This window comes from Arachis hypogaea, chromosome 20 (genome assembly GCF_003086295.3).
Source record: "Arachis hypogaea cultivar Tifrunner chromosome 20, arahy.Tifrunner.gnm2.J5K5, whole genome shotgun sequence".
Lineage (NCBI taxonomy): Eukaryota > Viridiplantae > Streptophyta > Magnoliopsida > Fabales > Fabaceae > Arachis > Arachis hypogaea.
The window spans coordinates 141448951-141475744 of record NC_092055.1 but is presented as its reverse complement, the minus strand read 5'-3'; the positions used below and the strand labels follow the sequence as shown (position 1 = coordinate 141475744).

General features: G+C 28.2%; 1 protein-coding gene across 1 annotated transcript; it reads right to left on the bottom strand.

The window, feature by feature from the left end:
* Positions 1 to 19701: 19701 nt before the first annotated feature.
* On the bottom strand, positions 19702 to 24789 carry LOC112784434 (cell number regulator 6-like). Its single transcript, XM_025827636.3, has 5 exons — positions 24669 to 24789; positions 24458 to 24562; positions 22701 to 22815; positions 21248 to 21516; positions 19702 to 20314 (listed from the first exon to the last, which is right to left on the bottom strand). Exons 2-5 carry the CDS (start codon positions 24560 to 24562, stop codon positions 20069 to 20071), a joined length of 735 nt encoding a protein of 244 aa, XP_025683421.1. The 5' UTR covers positions 24669 to 24789; the 3' UTR covers positions 19702 to 20068.
* Positions 24790 to 26794: the final 2005 nt, after the last annotated feature.

Below are 26794 nucleotides of genomic sequence, written 5' to 3'. Positions count from 1 at the left end.
TTTTTTAAAGTTAAAAATGAGATTCGAATTAGAAATCTCTAGGTGAGGGTAGAAAAGCTATGTCATTTTAGTTATAGCTCATTAGCATAGTCTCAAATGACAACGAACTATAGCTCTTTATTTCTATCTAGAAATCTCGAGTTCGACTAACACTCCTAAGTTAAAAAAAATGAAAATGTTTGATAATTAAAGAAAATAAACAAAAAACAGTCATAACTTTTTTATTTAACATCTATTAATTGTTGCGATAATTAATGAATGCTAAATAAAATAAATTTTGAGTATTTTTTTATCTTCTTAGCATTACTGTAAAAAAATACAAATCAATTTTTAAAAACCACAAACACAAATATAAAATTTTCTTAATTTATTAAATGTAAAGTGAAAACTCAGGTGCAGTTGACTTCACGTGAAGTTGATACCTGAAAATCGTTAGATGATCATTAGATGATTTGACTGGTCTGACTAAACTTTCATCTAACGGCTCTCATCTATCAACTTCACGTGAAGTCGACTTCACCTGAGTTTTCACCTAAACGCAAAATGAATTCCTCATGCACCATCTCAAAAAGTTTCATCAAAGCCAGCGTTAGAATCATACCTCAGCCACCCTTTTGGTACGAGGCACGGCAAAGTGAGCTCTAGCATTGATAAAGCGCCACTGTAAAAGCCTGTTATGCAAAATCCTAAACCTGTGGTATCCTTCTTCTTCAATTACCGAAGCTTTTCTTTGCTTCCAGTAATTCAACACCTTGCTGGCCACGCCACCGCCATTTGCTTTCTTCGGCGACTCAGTCGCCGCCTTTGGAACAAACCGAGAGCCAAGAGATGACCTTCCCGGCGACATTGCCCACGCAGAAGGCACCTTCTTCATCGTGGCTGGCGGTGACGGGGTTCTAGACGATCTTGATTTTGAACGGTTATTTCCGGTGAAGGAGCTCCGTGAAGAAGTGTGGTTGGGCGTTATGGGTATTTTATTCATTGATGAAGTTATGGTGTGGTTAAGCGCTTCCTACTAAGGGAGAGGGTTTTATTTGATGTTGGAAGGGAAGCACGTTGATGATGACGATATCACCACGTCACCACGCCATGCACAATAACCCCTTTCTCCATGTAAAAAAAATTGAGTAAAGTATTGTTTTTGTGCCAACGTTTGGGGTAAATCTTAGTTGTGTTCTTAACGTTTAAATCGTCCTATTTGTATCTCTAACGTTTGTAAAAGTGATTTAATGTTATCCTGACGTCAATTACACATCATGAGCGCTTTAGTTTGAGTTTTAAAAATCTCTTTTTGAAATTAAAATACAAATGTCTGGGATAGAATCGATGATCTACTCCGAAAAATAGCTCATCAAATGTTGAAACTAATTCCTACAATATTTACATAATTCACTTTTCTAGAGAGATAATTGAATCTAAACATAAATAGTGGGTATAATATTAAAATCGAACACATTCAAGTGAGACCTAATTGAGGATGAATACATCCAAGTGAGAATAATTGAAAAATATAATCTGATTTGTTGGTATAATTGATAGTAGGATAACATTGAATCATTTTTATAAACGTTAAAGATGAAAATAGGATGATTTAAACGTTAGGGACACAAATAGGACTTACCCCAAACGTTGAAGACAAAAACAATACTTTACTCAAAAAAATTAATAAAAATCAACAATATTATATTACTAATAAATATAAGCATTTTTTATCAATATTTGATTAGTAATAATTTATATTTATATTTACATATTATTTTACATATAAAAAATATATAATTTATATTTATGATTTTTAGAGTTTATTTTACACATAAACTAATATAATTTATATTCATAATTTTTAAAGTTTGTATACATATTTAGTAAAATTTATTTATTAAAAATAATTTAGTATTTGTGTTGATCAAATGATGATAAAAAATATTAAAAATTATTTGCCTCAAAAATTTTTATTAGATGATAATTTAATCAAATATATTAAATCATCCAAAGATTTTAATTATTAATTTTACATGAATGCAAATATATAAATTTTTATTTAATTAAAATATTAAATATAATAAATATATAATTATATATATTATATATAAAAATGTATCCTGTAAGAATAAAAATACATTCATAGTTATTGTATTTATAATTATTATCTTCAATTTCTATCAAAGTATACCTAATAAATAAATTTAAATAACTAAATTTCATATAACAGCAAAAAAGTCACATAATTAAAAAAAACAAAGACGTATACTAGTGTTTATTATTTATCACATAATTCATATGGCACTCTGTTTTAGTTTTGCGTCTTGATCACATACATAATTGATAATTCATATCATACTCTATTTTCTTTTCTCGTTTTGATCCTATAAAATTTAGGTTTTTTAAATTTTAATTTTGATTTTGAATTTTTTTAATGTATTCTAATTATGTGACTTTTTTTATTTTAGTATTTAAAGAAGTAAACTAAGAATAAACACTATACTCATAACTTTAAATTTTCTATAATCAATAACTAGAAAAAAAATTTTCAAATACTACAGAAATAAATTTTTTAAATAACTTATAAAGATTAAAAAATTATTTAGACAAATACCAAAAATAATCACATAATTAGATTTTTAATTGATTTTATTTTTCAATTATGTGATTTAATTTTTTATAATTATGGTAATTTAATTATTTTAATTTATTTATTAGATATATTTAAATAAAAATTAAAGACAATAACTATAAATGCATTGTCTATATACCATTTATTAGGTATATTTTAATCTTAATTATTTAAATAAATTCAATAACTATAAATACATTCTCATATAAAAATTTCATTCTCATATATATATATATATATATATATATATATATATATATATATATATATATATATATATATATTACAAATAATCAATCATTAAAATAATCAATAACTTTCAAAGTTCAATAATCAAATTTTATATCTGAACGAATCAATAATATAATCAAACTTTTTAACTATTATAATTTTTATATTTTATTTCTATTTTTAACAATAAATATAGAGCTAATTTAATTATATTATATAAAAAGTTTAATTATAACTATATGAATATGCAGTTATTTCATATTTTAATATATATTCATATATATATATATATATATATATATATATATATATATAGATTATTTTTGCTGTTAAAACAGTATAGTTGCATGTATCTATATATGATGAAAAATTAAAAGTTCATGAACTATTTTTCACTATTAGTTCATCATTATTTATACTATCGTCTTAGCGGATACTGTATATGTTCATTAAGCCCAGTTTAATGTTATTGATTATTTTCTATATAACATAATAAACACAAAACAATTATAATTCAGTAATTCAAAATTTATTTAATTAATTTCAGAGGTCTACTATAATAATTATTATTGAATTATTTTATAAAATTGTGTGAGAAAAAAATAAGAAACTAAAATTTAAATCAAATTACTACAATTCTTTTCATACATATAGATATAAACAATGACATTTCATATAAAATCCTATTTATTATGTAACTTCTCGGGTGAAAACTCAGGTGAAGTCGACTTCACGTAAAATTGGTACTTGAGAGTCGTTAGATGAAAATTTAGTCAAATCAATCAGATCATCTAACGGTTCTCAAGTATCAACTCATGTGAAGTCGACTTTACCTGAGTTTTCACCAACTTCTCGTAGAATATTATTTTATCAAGTTTACATGATTTTGTTTTTATTTTTCCAAATGCCAATATATGATGGATCAATGCCAATTTTGGGCTCCGTTTTTTGCAAAAGAGATAAGACACACTTGAATGCTTTTCTCCTTTTCCTGTAAAAATATGGAAAGGAAAAAAAAATAAATTAGAGATAAATAAATAAATTGATTTTATTATAAAATTAATTATTTTTAATTAATAATTAGTCAAAAAATAGAAAATGTTAAAAAATAACAATTAATTGATTATTGGTTGAAAAAAATAATTCTCAACATTTTTCCCTAGATGAATTTTTCATAAATCAATGGATTATCATGCAAGTAAAATTTAGAAAATGTACGGACAACGATTTGAAGCAGCCATTTGCAGTTATATCGATACAATGATTTTTTTTTTATTCTTTAAATTAAAAAAATCTATTATTTAAAAAGGAGTGCCAAAATAGACAATAAGGACTAAGGAGTAGATTGTCAATCCATACTTTTGTTTTGGTATTTTTTTTGGGATTTAATTATAAAAAATAAAAATAACAAAATGAAGTCTAGGCTTACCATTAAAGTAGTAATCATTGAAACTAACTCCATAAGATTTTGTAAGTACTGTTCTTCCTGTTTTGATGTGGTAATTATTTCTGTAACTAGATAAAGAATTCGTTCAACCTGCTAAATTCACAATAATCTTATAATTAGTACGTTATTCTATGTAAGAAACTTTATAATTTTATTCTCATATTTACACACTAATGTGTATTGTACAATGGGATTTAATTTAAAATGGTTTTAAAACATGGACTTAAAACATCTTATTTATGGTGTCAAATGCCATTTTGACTATTATTATTATGAGCTATGTTAGACATCTAAGTATTTTTTTTTATCCAAATTTTATTTAAATAAGTCCAACACCAACAAAAATCACTCTCATTAAAAGAGCGTCATTCCACACGCTTTATCTTCTTCTTTTCCCGCGCTTCTTCTTCTTTCAAATACATGTATACGTCGTCTTCTTCTTCTTTCAAATTCATGTATACCTCCTCCTCCTCCTCCTCCTCTTTTGTTATTGTCATCACCAACAACACCAATATTTTGTTAATGGATTATTTTTTCAATCGAATTGAATTGATGCAGGTATTCTGAATCTGAATCTGAATCTGAATTGAATTGAATTTATAATTTCTAAATTGTAGACAGGGTGTTTCGAATTTGATTTTATATAATGGATTATGTTTTGTTCATTCAGTATTATACAATTGTTTCACCATGAGTACGTGTTTGGTTCACTATGCAGAAAGCTGTTTAAATTTGATTTTATATAATGGATTATGTTTCGTTCGTTCAGTACTATACAGTTGTTTCACCATAAGTACGTGTTTGGTTCATTATGCGGAAAGCTGTTCAAATTTAAATTTATATAATGGATAATGTTCTATTCATTTAGTACTATACAATTGTTTCACCATAATAACATGTTCGGTTCATTTCTGTTCTGCACAATTCAAAACTCTTGCTCCTCACCTTCTACTACTTCTTCACCAAAGAGAAAAGGAGGAAAAGAAAAAAAAAATACAGTAGCAACAACAACAAAAGAACAACGATAAGGAGAAAACACGTGAAAAAGAAGGAACGCGAAAGAGAAGGAGGAGAATGAGGAGGAGGAGGAGGAGGAACGCGAAGAAGAAGGCAAAGAAGAAGACACTCCGTGCATAAACGAGCGTGAGAAGAAGAAGAAGCGCAGGAGAAGGAGAAGAAGAAGCGCGGGAAAAAGAGAAGAAGAAGAGAAGAAGCGTGACGAAAGAAAAAAGCGGAAAAAGCGTGTAGACTAAAATTGCTTGAATGAACTTGGACTATAAAATTGTTTGGACGTGGAGAATATCTGTATTATTATTATTATTTGTATTATTATTATTATTATTATTATTATTATTATTATTATTTAATGAATAAAAAATAGATTAATATTTATTAAACATTAGTATATATAGATATCATTCATCATAAATATGATTCTAAAATAGAAAAATCGAACCTGAATTTGGAATCTCATGATCAATGGTTCAACGAGATTCATTGCTTCAATGGCTGTGTTCAAGGCTTCATGCACAGACACAGTGTTAACCTGTAAAGAGAATATATAATTAAATAAAAAAATATATGCTAGATACAAGCAAGAATAAGTAATATTAAGTAATCGATTTTTTTCGGCTAACATCAGTCAATTTTTTAAAAATTATTTTGATTATTTTAAATTTAAATCTTAAATTATAAATCATTAATAATAAATTATAAATTATAAATTATAAATTTGAATACTAAAATTTAGCTAACTTTAGTTATTTAATAATTTCGTATTATTTATAATAATTTAATAATTTAAGATAGACACACCATGATCAATATATAAAATAGGGTTAACTACTTTTTTTATCTCTAAGGTATGAAATCAAAATAAAAATCGTTCTCAATTTTTTTTGTATTAAAATCATCATCAACGTTATAAAACATTATAAAATCGTCTTTTTGTCTGTAAACGATATTTTTTGGACAATTTTTCCCTTAAATCAAAATAAAAAACCCTTCTTACCCTCACCTTTTCTTTCTCCTTTTCGGACAATTATGCATAATCATCATCATCGCTGCATTTCTCTCTCTCTCCCTCTTCCTCTTTCTTTCCTCATAGCTATCACTACTGCCACCATTACACCTTCTTCACTATCACCCACCCACAAACTAAATTCAGCAACAGCAACAACCAAATTCAGCAACAATAAATTCAATAACAAATTCAGCAATTTCAATAAATTCAGCAACAGCAACACACTTTCAGCAACAACAAAATCAAAATGAATCAACAGCAACAGCAACATCCCCAAAATAAATTAACAGAAATTTTAGATTTAACAACAATTCAAGAATCATCAATCGCAATTTCATATTCAAAATCAGAAACAAAAAAATAAAATAAAAAAGGAATGATGTTTAATATTCTTCAAAAAAAAAAAGAATAAAAAGAGGAAGAAGGAAATGACGGTGCAGAAATCTACTGCCATCAACCTCTGGCCGCCGCCATCCTTAGTACGCCGGTTCTACCCTCCTTCTTCCTCCCCTTCTTTTCTTCTTCCTCTTTCTTCCAACTGCCACTGTCGCCGTCTGTCGAAAGCCAACAGCAACTACAAGCGTTGCCTCTCCCTTCCCAGAACATGTCACAGTGCTGCCATGTCGAGGGATTTGAAGCTGAAGACGACGAACTCAAAGACGCTTCTATCGATCCAACCACTCTTCTCCACCTTCTCAACCTCTCACAACTAACTTCACTCTTTCTATCCCATCGATCTCCAACCTTATCACAAACTCCCACCTCCGATCTCTCGAAACTGTCGCCCACCACCTTCGATTTTTGGACGAGGATGAGTTCGAAGGCCTCCCCATCAAATATCTCTCCTGCGATCTCAATGCTTCCCACTCTGATTTCACTTCTCCTCTCATCCCTTTAAATGCTCTCTGCCTCTTTTATTTTTTTTATTTTATAATTTTTTTCGTAATTTGGTGAAGGAGAGGCAGGGAAAGTCTGAAAAAAAAGAAAGAGAGAAAGAAATTCGGTAATAATGATGATTAATAAAGGGGTTTAGTGGGAGTGGGGGTGAAGGGTTTTTTAAGGGCAAAATTGTGATAAAAATATTATTTATGGACAAAAGGATGATTTTATAATGTTTTGTAATGTTGAGGATGATTTTAATATGAAAAAAATATTGGGGACGATTTTAATTTTGACCTAAGACCTTAAGAACGGAAAAAGTACTTAACTTTATAAAATATTTATTAATCAATATATAAGATTAAGCCAACAATTTAATAATTTCGTATTATTTATACAGACACACCATGCAAAATCTTTATCGCAAGATATTTACTTGGCGAAAACTCATGACTAAACCCTGTCCTTATCCTAAGAGGGGGACTTAAACCCTAAAATAGAAGATATTAAATTTATTTGTGAGTTGTTAAATAATTTTTTTAAAAAAATAAAAATAATTTTATGTTTAAAAATTTTATATAAAAATATATTTTTATTTAATAATTATGTTTGAGTAGGGTTATGCATGGTTCGATCCGGTTCGAAGATTCAATTTGGTCCTAAATATTTTAGGGGCTAATTTGGTGTGATTTTACCGGGTCTATAATCGAGTAAGGGTCTAAAAAATAGACCCATTCATTATTTCGGATCGGGTCCGGGCCATAGCTCGGGTTACCCGATCTCGACCCGGTTATCATACACAATTAATATTTTGTGTTATTAGTGATGGATGATGGCTATTCTTACGTGGAATTAAAGTATTGTAAACCTTAATATTTTGTGTTATTAGTTATTATAAGACTATAAGTTAATGTTTTATGTTTAAAATGCATAAGATTTTAAACTAATGCATAATATTGTGTTATGTGTATTGATTTAAATATTTGGTGTTATTAGACAATATTAGTATTGATTATGGTTTATGCTTTAATTTCAGAGAATAGTTGGTCCTTGTTATATTTTTCTAAGTGAATTTTACCATATCAAATAATAGTTGGAGTTTTGAAAATTTAGATATTTTCACATGCTAGCTTATAAGAAGATATCAAGGTAATGTAATGTTAACGACCCGATTTTTACTCTGTATAATCGTGACCCAAAAGTGTATAGGTTTCATCGGGTCTAGAGCCGGATTCAGGTCTAATAAATAAGTCCGGTATATATTTCGAGTCGGATCTGGATCACATCAAATCCAGTTTCACCCGGCCTATGTACACCCCTATATTTGAGTATAATAATATAAAAATAATTATTTATTTATTATGTTAATTTTTTTAAAAAATATATAAATTATAATTCTTTTAAAAAAAATTTATTTTTTTAATATTTTTATTTTTACTATTAAAATTTTATCAAACACTAAAATAAATCCAATGACATTCAAACAAGCATTATGTCATCATGAAGTTCTAATTAATCAGGTTTAGAACATTGAACTTAGTAAATAAACCTGTATCTGGCTCTTTCATGATGGGTCCTTCTGTAAACCCATTCTTATTTCTTTAATAGTCCATTTACCGTACCACTTATGAGCCTCCGGTTCAATCTGTTGAACCCTTTTTGGTGATGGCTTTGCATTCCAATTGGACCACAGCTACCATAAGGCGTTGGTAGGACGACGTTAAGACGGTAAAGTTTTTTAAAAAAGTATTTGTATTTTTAAAAAATATAAATTTTTTATTTCATATTTGATAAATAAAAAATACTACCAAAAGATAGAAATATTTTTTAAAGATAGTTTGTGTGCATCAAATTAAAATGAAAAAATTTAATATAATCTCATATATTAATTAATATCTAAATTAATTCTTACATATTTATTATAGTATTTTAAATTTAAAAATATTTTATTAAATATATTTGTTATTATTTATGCTTGTTAAAAAATATTTTTAATTTAATTTAACAAATATAAATACTATAATTTTTAAAAATTTATCTTTTAAAAATTATTTTTTTTAAATTACTTTTAAAAAGTAAAAATTTTACCTAACCAAATCGTAATCTATCTATATTCTCGAAAATTGTATATACAATACTATAGGAAACATTTCAAGTGCACCAAGAAGTACTGGTGCACCAGTTGTTTTAACTATTGATTTCAATTAATATATATTATATATATTTTTTATAACTCAGATCAACGGTTAAAATAACTGGTACACCGGTACTTCCGATGTACTTGAAATGTTACCAATACTATATTACTGAATTTGTGGTACTCTATATATCTATGGTGTGCCTGCTTCCTTATAATGGTGCTGAGATAACGTTATGAGTTGTATATTCAGATGAGATGTTGAAACTTATATGACATCTCAGTTATATTATGCTATAGCTGTGGCATGTCTAATTCTTGTGTGCGTTTAATTTGTCAAAATTGGAATTTTATTGCTTTAAGAGTTTGTTGTTTATCAATAAATTACTATATATACAAAATAAGATTTAAATTTTTAAATAGTTACTTAAATAAATTAATAAATTAATTATTAGACCAATCAAAATTAGTTAAATTTAAGGTTCTTTAATTGGAATATAATGCTCATCATATACAAAATTACAAACAAACAAATAGTTTTTGTTTGTGCTTCAACTTCTATACTTCTCAATTAAAGAAATATTTCCTCTAAATTCTTAACCAAACGAGCCAAATTTTCAGGGCAATTTATACATATAAAATGATTGAAGAAATTTTTTATGTAAATACAACATTGGCAATTTCCAGACACAAATGCAACAAAAGCAACTATATATAATCCGTTACATCTTGTAGCGGAACTTAATTGCACGTAATCTGCTACAGGGTACCGCAAATTACGTTGAGGGCTGAGTTACTCATAAACTGCTACACCCTGTAGCGATTTATGACCAAATGACGTTTGTGCATAATCCGCTACACCCTGTAGCGAATTATGAGTATAGTGGTGTCTATATATACTGCGTGAGGCTGTAGCGGAAATCATTTGAGGTATTTTGGAAAGAAAGTTAGAGAGAGAAAGTAGAGAGAAGGGAGAGAAAATTCAAATTCTTAAATAGTTTGGAAGAATGGAGGATGAACGGCGGTTGTACCGGCTCGACGGCGTTGCTCACGTAGCCGGAACCATCGAAGAAGAGGTAAGTGTCTGTATTTCCAAACACTATTTTGATAAATGTATATTTTATTCAATATTAAGGAAGTAATTCATTAATTAGATAGATAGAGACTTAGTTTAGGTTTTGGTTTGAAAATGAAAATTTGAAATTTAAACTTTGACATTTAATATTTAATAGTCAAGGTAGAGAGTTAAATTAGTAATTTCAAAACCCAAGTAGCTTAAGACTAGAAACATAAGCTATAGTTTGGTGATGTTATTGTTAGAAATTAAGCCGGTGTTCTTTATTTCTGAAAATGCAGCCAACCCGATGTGTGTATAGCGTCCGTAGGCAACAGAATATGCCGTGCGCATATATGCACGTGCGTATATTATGATGCTTCTGTCGACACAGCTGTTCATGGACAAGAGTGCTAATCGGGTCCACCTTCGCTGGTTGCTTTTTGTGGCGAGACTTGACGACATAGGCAGCTATAGCTGGGGCGCCGCTGCATTGGCGTGGCTGTACCGATGCATGTGCAGGGTGGCGAACAGAAACGTCACCAACTTGGCAGGACCCCTACAGTTACTACAGTCATGGATCTTTTGGCGGTTTCCCACGCTGAGGCCGCCGGGTTTTGATGCTTTCTCTTTTCCATTGGCATCCAGATATAGTTTAATTTATTCTTTCTTTCAAGTTCATTACGTTCTATATTTGAAATTACATACTTACGTGCTATTTCTGCAACTCAGATGGGCCACCTATTTGCCCTCTTCTGATGGAAAGGAACGGCGGATTATACAGTATCGTCTGGCATTGGATCGACTCACTCATCGAGATGTAAGTATTTTGTTTTTGTTTGTCGTTCTTTTAATTATTTTTTCACACTTATATGTATACATTGGTACAATGCTGACCTTGCCTCCTGTCTATCAGATTGTGTGGGAGCCTTATGGTTCGCTGGACGTATTGGCAGTCATCCATCCGGAGATACTGACTGAGGAGCACAGCCGGTTATGGCGGGCTGTCACCAGCCTGATATACTTTGCAGTGAATGAGTGGCATCAGGTAGACAGGGTCTTCCCACAGCTAGGGGGCGTACAGCATTTGCCTGAGCCAGCGCTCAACATAGAGTATCTTCATAGTAAGGACGGCAAAGGTGGAGATAGATGGTTCCCCACTTACTACAGGACATGACATCAGCATTGGGACGAGCGAGTTCGTTCTGTGTTGAGTATTCAGAGAGTTCCTGATCCTGGTCCATCTGCTGAGTATAGGCAGGATCGTCCCGTCGGTACCCTACAGACACTCATGTTGGTGGCACCGCGGAGGCTAGTATGGGTGGTACATCTTTTACCCACGTATCTAGCTCTCAGATACTACATGGGTGTAGCACACAGCTGTTAGCCGATCTTGCTACCACTTCTTTCACCATGGATTTAGACGATCAGTTGGGTGTACCCCATTTCTATGTGGATTTTGCTAAGATCATACGGGGTGACGACGTTCATCAGTACCAGAGCCCGATTCCAGGCGGTCCTTCAGACCCTACGGAGTATAGGCCACATCCAGCGGATATGCCTGAGACCCAGGTTCCTGAGACCCGGCTCCCGGTCGACTTGAATGAGCCCGCAGGCAGCCCGTACGACACTTGGTTCGGGATGGGGGGACGCCACCATCTGCATTTGGAGTTGGGGCACAGGAGGCTCCGCTGGGAGATCGGCGAGCGGCTAGGGTTAGGCGTCCGACTCGATGTGGCATAGGCTCGCACCTACTTGGTCCATTCGGAGGCGACCATGATGTTGACGGTGACCAGCAGTAGCGTCCGATTCTCTTATTTCCGACAGTTATGCATGTATGAATTATGACTTATTTATTTTCTTTTAGGGTTAACGACTTGTGACAGTTATATCTGTATTAGTTATGTAGTTATACCTTTATTATTTTTGTACGACTTACTGCGAATGACGATTATATTTTGTATCAATTCGATTATTTTGCATCATGGGTTTTAAACCCTAACATATAAACACCACTATACTCATAATCCGCTACAGGGTGTAGCGGATTATGCACAAATGCCATTTGGTCATAAACCGCTACAGGGTGTAGCGGTTTATGACTAACTCAGCCCTCAACGTAATCCGCGGTACCCTGTAGCAGATTACGTGCAATTGAATTCCGCTACAGGGTGTAACAGATTATATATAGTTGCGTTTATTGCATTTGCGTCTGAAAATTGCCAATGTTGTATTTGCGTAAAGAGTTTACTCATTCATTTTATTTGTGTAAATTGCCCAAATTTTTATTTGATTTTTTGCAACCTCTTTTGTGTTTGTGTAGGACTATTCTAGATTAAAAATACTAAAATTAGTCCCTAAATATTAGGCAAAGTAAATACTAAAAATTAATTATCAAATTAATCATTAAGTATCTATGTATATTATATATATGTCATATATTTTTTAAATAATGTAATTAGTTACTAAAATAATTAATTATTTTACTGCAAAATAGTTAAATTTATTTACAGCAATATAAATATCATTTTATGAAGAAAAAGAATTCTTTAAAACAAAAAAAAAATTAATTATCATTAAATTCATAACTTCCTTACGAGCTTGTTAAAATAAATAAATAAATAAAGAGTCGACAAGGTAAGTACCTTAAGATCGCGAGACAAAGGCATTGTAGTGGATAGTGCTAGCAACTTCCTCTCCCATCCCCCATAAGATTCTTGATTTCTTATCTCCAATTTTGCCCATTCATCAAGAAAAGAATCTTGCGGAATCACTATTTGATAAAGCTTCATCAAATGTTTGGCATTTTGTAATTCAATTCTCTTTTGTAATATCAACTTTCTTATTTGGAGAGCTCGAAACCATACAGAAAAGAGTTGCATCTGAAATTAATAGAAAACAATTAATAAGCAGCACTTGTTTGATAGAATTATTGGAACATAATTATGAAGCAAATCAATATGTAAAAGTTGATATCTAACGTTGGAATCCACTTGCACCAATTAGGTTTACAAAAATGCTATTCCTACATTAAAATTAATTACTAAAGTCAATTACTAATGTATTTATGTATAAATACATATATAATTTAATTTATTTTCAATGTATATTTATATTTTAATATATATTTTATACTAATAGTTAATTTTAATGACTGATTTTGATGTACATATAACATAATCGTTAAATTTAGGTGTTAGTTAATTATAGGGTCAGAATCGAAACCGTCCCGATGTAATTTTTTGATTTAAAATCATCTTTAACGTTTTTTTTTATTTATTAAAATCGTTCTTTTTATTAAATTTTTTATGTTATTCCTAAACTACCCCTATTTTAATAATAAAAGTTATAAAATAATAAAAAAAAAAGAAAACGCGTCGCGCGTGCGCGCGCGCGGGGGGGAAGAAAAGGGTATATGAAGGGGGAGGGGGGAGGGGGGAGGGGAGGGGAGGGGAAGGGGACGGGCGAAGCTTGGAGCTGCCGTCGCCGTCCCCGAAAGAAAGGAGAGAGGGACTGCGATGGGAGAGAAGAGAAAAGGGAAAGGAGACCACGTCGCTAGGGCTCACCGCCGCCGCCGTCGCGTCGTCCTCAGGAGACTACGCCGCTGAGCCGTCGCCACCGATTCGACCACGCGGCCACGCCGCTGCTCCGTTGGTTCTGCTTCTTCTTCTGAATCTGCTTCCTTCTTCTTCTTGGAGCTGCCGGCGCCGGCGAAACTTGGAGCTGCCGTCGCCGTCGCCGTCACGAGCCAGAAAATCTGTTTCTGCTTCGTCTTCTGCTTCTTCTGAATATGTTTCTGTTTCGTCTTCTGTTTCTTCTGTTTTTGCATCTTCTGAGTTTGCTTCTGTATCTTCTGGGTCTGCTCTGCTTATGCATCTTCTACTTCGTCTTCTACTTTCTGTTTCTGCTTGAGTGCTTCTGCATCTTCTTTGTTGAAGCTGGATTTGATTTGTTGAATCTGATTTTGATTTGTTGAATCTAGATTTGATTTGTTGAATCTGATTTGATTTGATGAATCATTGTTGGTTTTGTTCTTGTTTTGATTTTTGAATTGATGTTTATTGATTTTGTTCTTTTGTTTTTATTTCTGAATTGTTGTTGGTTTTGTTGAATCTGGTTTTTGTTCTTGTATTTTTAATTTGTTAATGGAAGAAGAATTTGTTTTTTCTAGAAGAAGAAGAACAAGCTTTTCCTGAAAGAAGAAGAAGAAGAACAAGAAGAATAAAATGGTAAAAAAAATTATAGTTTTGTCATTAATAAAAATCTTTTATTAAAAATGATGATTTTAAAATGAAATGTAACATTTTTAATAGAAATTGTTGATAGGTTATAGTAGAAGTTAGTTAGATGGTTAGCTGAACTCATACTTAGTAGTCTAAAATAGTAAGTTAAGAGTTAATTAATTAGTTGATGTATATAACTATCATCTAACAGTGAAAATAGGTGTAAATCTCTCTCATTCTAATGAATTAGTAGTTTTTATCACACATTCAATAAGTGTGTTCTCTCTCTTCTTCTATCTTACTTTATTTTCTCATTGTTCTCTCAAAACCTAGCTTCTTTATCATTTTTCTTAAACATGGTAATTAATGACTCAGATTAACGGGATCAAAAGGAAAAAATTTGGACAATGCATCAGATAATATGAAAAAAGATATTTATAGTAAAAGTTAGTTAGATGGTTAGCTGAGCTGGCACTTAGTAGTCTAAAATAGTAAGTTAGGAATTAATTAATTAGTAAATATGGTCTTAAATGTAATACAAATAGAAAGAAAAATATTGATTACTTAAGATCTTTTATATTTAGAAATGAAAATGAATTATCAAATCAAAGTAAATAATTATTCACTATAATATCTATTTAGTTGTTTTTTGAAAAATATAGCAAATATAGTTTAAAAGATATCTTTATCAACATATTTAAAAATTAGAAACAGTTGTGCTAGTTTACTCTATATTTTCTAAAGAGTATTGGACTCAAAGATTTGACATCATTTCACAATAAAACCATTTGAAATATATCTTGAAATGAACTTGGAAACATCTCCCATGGACATGCGGTTTGTGTGGAAATTTTTTCACATTAAGTTAGTATTTGGTGGAGAGACAAAGATGAAAAGACTGAGACTGAGAGACAGAAACTAAGAGACAGGGATTGAAATAAATTTCAGTATTCTGTTTGGTGCAAAATGGGAGACAGGAATTAAAACAAGAATGAAACTCTAATTTAATTTGCACAAAGGATAAAATTGAAATTAATTAATTGAAATGAAAGTATTTTAGGTATAAAATTAAAATGTTATTAAAGTTTCAGTCTCCATCTCTAAAAATTTTAGTTCCTTGTGTCCCTAATTTTTGGAGGTACTGAAATACTGAAATTTTAGAGATAGAGACAGAAATTTTAGTACCAGTCTCTGAACTAACAAACACAATATTGAGTCTCAGTCTTTCAGTCTCTATTTCAGTACCTCAAAATAAACGCTACCTAACCGAACACAGAAGCATGCATTTGGCAGCTGCTTTTGGCGAAATAATGGAGGTGAAATTTTTTGAAAGAAATCAGAAAATTATAATTGTAAAATTCTCAAATGTCTCTTTATAAAAGCTAAATACGTCCACTAAATCAATTTTAAACAATAATAACACCTATTTAGATTATTAAAATTAAATGAATCGCCAATAACATTGTAACCATTTTACTACTCTAGCTATAATAATATGGTATAAGTTTATAACTCTAAATCACTAAAATAAATTATATATGTATTATCCTACACAATAACTAATAATACCAATTATAATCATTAAAGCTAAAAATTTATACTAACATTCAAGTGATGTATTTGACTAATTCTGAAGCATATATTAACTTGTTCGATTTACATGCATATGACTTTTTTCAATTCATTTTAAATTTATATAATTATTATTTGAAATTAATAGTATGTATTATGTTAAAATTAATTACTTTTTATCATATAAATGTTTGAGAATATGAAACAAGTAACTATTGTTTAACTCCGTATTTTAATTACTCTTTTTAGTATAGAGAAGATCTAGGGATCAGCACTTTTATTAAAATTTAATTTGGCCAACATTTAACCATCAAAAGAAAGATGAGTAATTTCACACAATTAAAAATATTAATAATAATTAATTAATGACTACAAATCACAAAATTTGCTAACCCCTGACACTCCTCTTGAGATCACGAAAAAATCGTGACGGTCTTTATTCAATTTGTATAATTACATTATAATACCTCTTTTACAATCATTAGATCTTTTAACTACAAAAATGAAAAGTGCATATTCAGATTTTTAACTGGAAAGTTGTTACTCTTTACTCTCCATTACTCCATGCAAAGTTTGTCTTCTATTTTAAGCTAGGCAACAAAGTAGCGCTAATAGCTATTATTTTTGCAATGCCACGATGTCGTTTCACTCTCCCAAATGCAAGCACAAATTGTAACCCCACCCATGTGGTTGGTTTCACTCTCTATTGCCAAATGTTCCCTTTAATCACGCATTGGGGGTGTTGCCAAAATATCACACTTGCATATTTTGGAAACACTCTTATATTTTGCGTACATTGAGAATTATTTATTTTTTATTTATTTAAATAAAAAATTATGATATTGATATATACACATAATTTTTATATATGAACAGCAGCAAGTATTATTATTATTATTATTATTATTATTATTATTATTATTATTATTATTATTATTACAACTAAGAGTAACGAGTAATATTAGGTACTTATTTAATTATTTAATTTATTTTAAATTTTAGACTTTAAATAATAAATTATTAATCCTAAATACTAAATTATAAACTTAACTTTAAGTTAATTTATGTTGGTTTACTAAAAATTAGTTTTATATATTTTTTGTTACAGTAAATGTTAAATGCATAGTATTGTTTATAGTAACATTTTTTTAATTTATTTTTAGTGGAATGAGTTTTTTAAACTAATATCAGTTCATTTTTAAATTTTAAATTATTTAAAAAATAAAAATAAAAAAATAATTTTATAATAATAAAAAATAACTAAGATTTATTCGAAAAGTGTTAGGTAAATAATGACTATCTTAAACAACATGAACAACCACTAATCAAATAAAAATATACTACATCCTAATTTAATATTACTAATTAAATTTAAGATTAATTTACTATTTTAACCCTATTAATTTACATAGTTCACACATTGTTCAAAAATATTGTTAGTTACCTATATTTTTCCTATTCATTAACAATTAAAATCAATTTTGATATACACCTATTATTTTTTTTCAACATTATAATATTTTACAGAACAATTGGTGATTTATTAGAACATACCTCGGCTACAGTTTTGAAACGAGCCATGGCAAAGTGAGCTCTAGCATTGATAAACCGCCACTGCAAAAGCCTGTTATGCAAAATCCTAAACCTGTGGTATCCTTCTTCTTCAATTACCGAAGCTTTTTTTTGCTTCCAGTAATTCAACACCTTGCTGACCACGCCACCGCCATTTGCTTTCGTCGGCGACTCAGACACCGCCTTTGGAACAAACGGAGAGCCAAGAGATGACCTTCCTGGCGACATCGCCCACGCAGAAGCCACCTTCTTCATCATGCCAGCTGGCGGTGACGTGGCACCCGAACTACTTTGCGCTGTTCTTGACGATCTTGAACGGTTATTGCCTCTCATGAATCTTTTGCTACTCGAGCTAGGCTTCCTCGTTGAAGATCTCTCGTTCGCCGTTATGGATATGGCTGCCGCGCTTCCACTTCTGCTCCGTCGAGAAGGAAGAGTGTCACGTGTACCGCGGGAAGTTATATCCATTGAAGAGATATATAGCATGTGTTTTGCACGGTTAACCGTTATAACTACTATGTAAAGGGATATATATTGATGAGCGAGCGAGTTTCAGTTTGTTGGAAGCACGAAAATCAAGAAAAATGAATACACGTCAGCACTCCATGCACAATAATACCTTTGTCCATATACAAATTATGCTTTATGTTAGGGAGTGTTTGACTGCCAAAGGGGAGCACGAATATAAATTGAATGTGGCAGAGATGAAGATGTTGAGATGGATGAGTGGTGATACGTGATTAGATAAAATAAGAAATGGAGATATAAGGGAGAGAGTTGGAGTAGTATCCATTGTGAAAAAGATTGTTGAATAGCGTTTCAGATGGTTTGGACATGTGAGAAGAAGACCGATAGAACATCCAATTAGGAGGGTGGATGAGATGAAAGATGGACAAAGGACAAAAGGCAGAAGAAGACCATCCATGAGATGGTCAAATGAGATCTACATATAAACAGTCTCTATGTAGACATGATACATGACAGAACACCATACTTAGTGGGACAAGGCTTTGTTGTTGTTGTATTTATTTTTTTTTTAAATGAAAAGTTTAAAATATTTTTTTTTTTATTTTCTCAAATAAATTAAATGCGTAAAAATAAGATGTTAATTAAATAGTTGGTTCCAATTAACCCACAAAAATAAAAAATACTAAAGGATTAATAAAATTTATTGTTTTTGAACAGCAGTTAGTCATTAATATTTAAAAATATAAATTAAAAATATATTGTTAAATTATTAGACTAAAAAAATTAAATTAACAACTAAAAATAATAAATTTTATTGACCCTTCTTGAATATTTTTCCACAAAAATAATAGGTTAAATAAATCAGTCTCATTTTATTCTTCTTATAAAAAATAATAGGTTAAATAAAAGATAATACTCAAAGAGATACTCAAAAGAATAATCTATAAATAGCATATACAATTTAATTACATGTCCAATAATAATAATAATAATGTAAGAGTGTAAAATAAGAACTCAACTTAGAAATAAGAGAAAAAAAAATTGACAAGGATATATAGTGTGTGTTTGGATTGTGGTTGGTCAAACTGGAGTTTGAATAAAAGTGATTTTATAGAATTGATTTTGGATAGAAGTAAGTTTGTGTCAACATGATTTATATTTGGCAATTCTTTACCAAAATTGATTTTGATAAAATAAATATTGTTTGGATAATATTAGTTAAAATCACTTTTAGATAGATAATTACTTAAAAAGACATGATATTAAATTATAATATTATTTTTTTATACATGTTTAATTTTTTTTATACTTTTTTCTTATATGTTTTTTATATAGTATATTTTTAATACTCTTAGTACTCTTTTTTAGTACATTATAATTTTTAACTATTATTATTATTTATGATTAATTTTTTTATTTAATTTATTTTACTTAATGGAATCAATAAATTCTATTATAAAAAGATAATAATAAATATAATACACAAAAATTATAACTATAAAAATATATAATGTCAAATAAAAAAATTAATAAAAAATATAAATAATAAATAATAAAAAAAAACTCATATAGAGAAGAATAATAAGAATTCTATGAATAATGCAATAACATGTATAAAGGATAAAGTTGGTAAAAAAAAATAAATATTGAAGGTATTGGCTAAAAGCACGTTAGTGCAACGGAGAAGCTAGAAATTATTACTTCTTGTAAACGTGATTTTATGAACAAAATCACTTCTGTGTTTGTAAAGAAGAAATTTAGCCAAACAAAAAAGTGAAGCTTTCAAGAAGTTCTAACGTGCTTTTCTTCTTCAAACGTGGTTACCAAACACACCCATAATGGTTGGTTCTAAATATTAACAACGTGTAGTTCTAAACCGGTATGATCATTATTATTGTTCCTAGTGGAAGAGGGTTCAGCCTTTTCTTTATTAGCATTATTAGTGGTTTTCATCTCTTGAATAGGAGGAGGATTTACAATAGTAATCTCTGAGCCAATATTATCTGAGAGTCTTCCCTTCATCTCTCTATGCTCTTGGCACAAAGCACACCAATGCAACCAACAATGTACACAACATGGGTCACATGGCGAGTTCTGTAATCATCATTCAAACAATAATAAGTAAGAAAATAAATATAATTACGAGTAAATAACTATTTCTGATCATAAAATATTTGAACGCTGACTAAATTGACTATAAAATTTGAAATTAAAATTATACACATACAAAATAAGTTTTGTTTAAATAATAATAAGTAAGAAAATAAATATTATTATTGAATCAAACACTACGGCTTATTTTGGATATACATACAGATCATAAGAAATAATTAAATATAATAGAAAAGCATATAAAATAAGCTAAGAATAATTATAAAAAATTAATTTTTAATTAATTTCCATAACTAACTAGAGTTTAAATTTAGAATTTAGGATAAAAAATTATTTCAAAAAATATACACAAAAAGGTATAGAAAAAAAATGGACAAAGATACATCTAACAAATTTTAAAATAATAATCCAAAATACCCAAAAGATTATTTCAACAACAAAGTTACCCTTCTCTCATCTAATTTTATGCTAATTTGACATGAAATTATAGTCACATAATCTTTATAATATCACAATTATAATGAAATATAGTAATATTCACCTCATGGAAAGAGCAGTTTTGACTTGAGAAAACAATTTTTAAAGCATATTAAACTAGTTTCTAAAATCTTTAGAATTTTTTGTTTTTTCTATATTTTTTTTCATGCGTACTTTTATCAATTTACTCCCAGCCAATAACTTTATTAAAATAGTAAAAATTTACGTATAGTTGTTTTTATGTGAATGTGATAGTAAAAAATTATTAAATAACGATTTAATTAAATTTGTTAAATTATCTAACGATTTTTAACTATCAACTTTATATGATGACAATTGTAAGTGAATTTTTCAGTATTTGATATTAATGATGCACGTTTAATGTATTAGTAGAAAAGAAATGATCGAAGGAAGGTGAATTGAATATAATGTTTATACCTTCAAATGATATTTCTTTTGCAAGGTTTGTCGAACTTGACCAGTGTAAATGCCACACATCCACCAACTAAAAAGCAAACCCTCATAAATGAGGAAGGCTGTTCCTGGATCTATGTAGCCATTGAAGATTGTGGTTATTGCTGCCAAAGCTGCTCCACCTTCAATAAAGATTGCATGACAAATGCATGGCCCTGTCCATGGAGTTTCTTCATTCAAGCTTTCTACATTCCGTCCAAATAATACACAAGGGCAAAACAACCCTGTCATGCCTGCAATCTTTTTTTTATTAATTATATATTCAAAAGTTTTTAACACATAAAATAGTCGCATCAATATTTTTAAAAGATGAGTGCTAGGAGACCAGCAGAATTTGTGATATTTAGTTATCAATTATATATTTTTTGTGTTCATTAAAATTTTTTTACTGATAATTATATAATTATTATTAAAATTTTTTAACAATAAAATATAAGACGGTTAATATTTAATTATCAATAAATATATTAGTAATTATTTTTATTATCACTAAAAATAAAATAAATAATCATTAAGAATAATTTTTTTACTAGTATTGATTTGCACTACCTATAGTAGTTTGGAAATATATTAAGGTATTTAGATATTATTATTGAACAAAGAAAATATCTAAAAGTTCAATATTTATAACTCGTAATACTTAGCTAAATCATATATATATATAAAGGAGTTGGATATCGTTAATAATTTTTTTATAAATTCATGCAAATATATAATGTAAAAATAAATAAATAAATAAAAATTAATATATAGTTATTTTTATGTAAAATTTATAATTAAAAATTATTATATAACAATAATTTCATCAAATATACCAAATCATCTAATTTTTAATTATTAACTTTACGTGAAAATAACTACATATAATTTTGCAAAAAAAAAAAAATCATGTTTGATCATATACAGAGTGACACTATTATCAAAATAAGAGTGACAATATTATTTCACTATATAAATTGGTCTTCAATATTTTTTTGAACAAATTAATTTTTAACAAAAAAATATTGACAAATTAGTTTAATTTATGATCTTTTAGAATATTCGACAAATAGTACTTAATTAGAAAATAAATGAACAAACTAATTTATTTTAAAAATTTTAATGAATTTAATCATTCATATATATATATATATATATATATATATACACACACACACACAATAGTTTCTAGAAAAAAATTAAGATTTAATTTGTCAATTTAAAAAATATTAATAACTAATTTATTATTTTATTTTATTAAAAATTAATTTGTCTAATATTATAAAACATCATAATTATCACTTTGTCAATTTCTTTTATTAAAATAATTTTTTCAATACGAAAACTATTAGAAACCAATTTAGATATATCACAACAAAGAAAAGAAGACCAAGTTTCATAAAATTTGTTATGTATGTAGTAATGTAATAAAGCATACAATTTTCATTATCTTCAGCACACCCAAAGATTCCAGTCGTCCAAGCTTCATCAGCAGGAGGTGCATAGCTTTCAGGCAATGGCTGCCCACATTCAATGCACTTCCGAACAGCCAACTGTAATTAACAAGATGTTCAAAATTCAAAATTAAAAAAAATACAAGCAAAGAATCATTATAATATTGACAAATTTAATTTTAATACACTGTTACTCTCTAATTTTATATTAGTAAAAATAATTATATTTATATTTACAGTGTAAATGATTATTTAAAAAAACAGATGTAATTGAACAATTATGTAAAATATTTTACAGTGTTAGTATATTAAAATTAATAAATTTTAATAACAATAAAAGATAAATAAATGAAAAAAATAAAAAAATATAAAAAAAAATATTAAGAATAAGATATAAAAAAAATAGAAAAACAAAAATTAATATTTTTATATTTTGTTTGATAATAAATTAAATATAAAAAGAGATAAATAATAAAAGTCTAGTTTACTCTTATTTTTTTCTACAAACAAAATTTAGACAACAAAATTAACAATACAAAATATAATTATTAAAAATGAATAAAAATATAAATAAAGAAAAATAAAAAATAAATGATATCTTTTATTAGCTATTAAGTAAAGATTCATATATATTTGTCTTTATATAAAATTGATAGTTAAAATTTTTTAGATAATCTAATATATTTAACTAAATTATTATATAATAATTTATAACTATCAATTTCACATAAAAATAACTATATATAAGTCTTTATAAAAAATATAAAATATATTAATTTAATATTATAAAACATAATATCTATATCTATCTCTCTATTAAACATAATTTTATGTTTCTATAAACAAAGGAGTCTTGCTAGAGAGTTAATGGCTTATTTGTACAATGTGTACAATGGGCTATATGAGTTACAAAATGAACATCACCTATAATATTCAGAAAACATCTCATGTCATAAAACTACTCATTCCAAAAGCTTAAGCTAAATTTGGGGTTCACCAAGAATCGAATTCTTAACCTTTTAGATCTAGAATTCTAATACCATGTCATGATACCACTCATCCCAAAGACTTACGCTGATGGAAAAAAAATAACACTAATGGTTATATCTCTAATACTCTCTAAACCTCCATTGTACGCATTGTACAAATATTCCATTGGCTTCCCATACTTTCTCATAAAGAAAATATTTATGCTCATCAAAGCATCCATCGTGATGCTAGACCCTACGATTGAGATGTTGCAGGAAGAATACGGATACGGTATTTGTATTGGGTACAAATACGGCAACTAGATCTGAAAATTTTTAGGGAAAAAAACAGGGATTTATTATTTGCAGTCAAGAAACTTTTGTGTACAAGATCTTTCATTCTTTTGTGATTACAAATTCCTGTTGTTAATTATTTAGCACAATTGAATGTCGTTTTCGAATAAATTTAAGGAGAGAATAAAAATCAAATACAGATAGCTATTTTTTTTTACGAGTAACCTCACTTAGAAATTAGAATACCAACAAAATTGTGCAACTTCGTGTACTTTGATTGCATCCACATTTATAGGACAAGAATTGGAGGAAATGAAATTAAACAAATTAAAGTTCTTATGGCCCTACAAATTTTAATTCGATATGGATGTAATCAAATCAAACAATTGTGAGAACAAAAAAAAAAAAAAGTAAACCTACCAATCAAATTGAAGAAGAATGCAGAAATTATAGAAACAAAAATTCAAATGAATTAAAACCTGTGGAACATCAATTGGTTGATTCAATTCTCCAGGTGTGATATCTTCCAATGGAGATTGATCTCTTGTTAGCTTCACATAGTGCAATTCATTCCTTTCATCCATCTAATGCATGAATAAATAAAAACAATCAATCATGAACGGAAGAAATTACAAATCTTATTTCTAGATCTATTGAAATTAGTTTAAAAGCCAAATAAAATCACTATACAATTTAAGATATGAAGAATATTCTGTCAAGAATGTTTTGATGTTGATGATGGAAATAAAAACTAACAATGTTTGATGTATTCAAGATTTTGATGTATGTGAAGAAAAAGTGAAAATAAAACACTAATGTTACGTTCCTGCTCCCATGCTTTTCTTGATAAAAATAGCTTAGTTTCGGGTAGAAAGAAAAAAAATAAAAAATAAATAAAAGAAGAAAAATCTCTAGGTTATTACTTACTTAATACTTGTTAACAAATCTAGTGATGGTGAATTGGTGATTTATTATGAAAATTAAGGAATAAGAGTAAAAATTGTAATTTTTAAATCGACAATATTATTACTTTTAATTTGATAATAAGCATGCACATGTGCACCGACACACATGATGAAAATTGATTAAAATTAAATCAATGGAATATTTATTAAGAGTCCTGCTAGGAAACTAATGGAATATTTGTACAATATGTACAATGGTTTATATGAGTTACAAAATGAACATTATCCATCATATTCAGAATAATCATAGGGATAATAAACATTTCATATCATAAAACCTTTTGGATCTAGAACTCTAATACCATGTCATAATACTACTCATCCCAGAAGAACGCTGATAGAAAAATGTAACACTAATAGTTATATCTCTAATACTTTCTAAACTTCTATTGTACACATTGTACAAATATTCCATTGACTTTCTATACTTTTCATTTATTAATTGTTATGACATAGATATCTAAAATTTTATATCAAAATGTGACTTCCGCTAAGTTGGAAATTTGTAGTGCTTCACTTTAATCACCGGAAAATCATGATGTATTTGTAAGAACTCCAATACTTAGGGTTTATTTATCTTGTGTTTTAAAAATATATGTTAAAATTATAAATTAAAAAAATTATTAAAAATATAAATTTAAATATATTTATTTTATATTTATTAAATAAAAAATTAAAAATTTTTCACTAATAATATAGATCTTAAGAGCTAATCTCTTACGGTTCTTTTGATTAAGTTTCAAAACGTTGTACGAAAATTTAATTTTTTAATGAATCTCGTTAAGGAGGTAATGAAGTATCTGTACAATGTGTATAATGGGTTGTTTATTTGATCTAATATGAGTTAAAAAATGAATATTCAGGATAAAATAGTAAAATACTACTAATTTCTCAAACATAATACACACATACTATCGAGTACTAGAAATAATAAATATCTGATATCCTACTAAATCGAACATCCCTAAATCTTCATTGTACACATTGTATATATACTCCATTAACTCCCTGTACTTCCTCTTTTTCAATACATTGATTTACGGGGTTTATGTCAAAACATACTAATGGGAATTGGAATAAATTAATATATAAGCATACGATATAACTGGATTAAAACTTTTAATTTAAGCATGCTAATTGCTTGTTACATCATAGCAATATCTAGGCCTAAACACAAGGAAATAGAAAATAAATATATGAGGGAAAACTATTGATATACAAAGTGTGAAACGTGTAAATAAAAATGTTCAGTTAATTTACACTTGCTCACATAGATCTAACAACTATTAATAAATTTTATTTTTGAGACATATACACGTAAAAAAAATTAGTTATCAAATTAGCCATTATATATTTATATATAAATATATATAATTTAATTTTTTAATGAATATTTATATTTTTATATATATTTTATATAAATAATTAATTTATTAATTAATTTTGTATGCACATAATATTATTATTTTATTTTATAAGTTTAGTATCACCTCTTCTAGTTTACCTAAAGTAAATTAATTATGTTATACGTGCACTAAAATCAGTTACTAAAATAAATTATTAATATAAAATATATATTAAAATAAAAAATATATATTAAAAATAAATTAAATAATATATATATATATATATATATATTTATATTTATATATAAATATATAATAGCTGATTTTATTGTCCACAAATAATAACATTTTTAAAAGTAAATACATAAAGCTATAAAAAGATATTTGAGACATTATCCTCAGAAGCAATCTCCTAGATTTATGTTCTACAAACGCATAGATAGCCCAACAATTTCACAACCTCTAGAGTCTAGACCATGAAAACACAATTATGTCAAATCTCATA

Bases quoted from the DNA above. Each gene is read 5' to 3' on its own strand.
- LOC112784434 (XM_025827636.3), bottom strand. From the start codon at position 24,562: ATGGATGAAAGGAATGAATTGCACTATGTGAAGCTAACAAGAGATCAA. The intron at 22,816-24,457 runs GTTTTAATTCAT...TGTTAATTACAG, and splicing joins AACCAATTGATGTTCCACAG to TTGGCTGTTCGGAAGTGCAT. The intron at 21,517-22,700 runs GTATGCTTTATT...AAAAGATTGCAG, and splicing joins TGCTGAAGATAATGAAAATT to GCATGACAGGGTTGTTTTGC.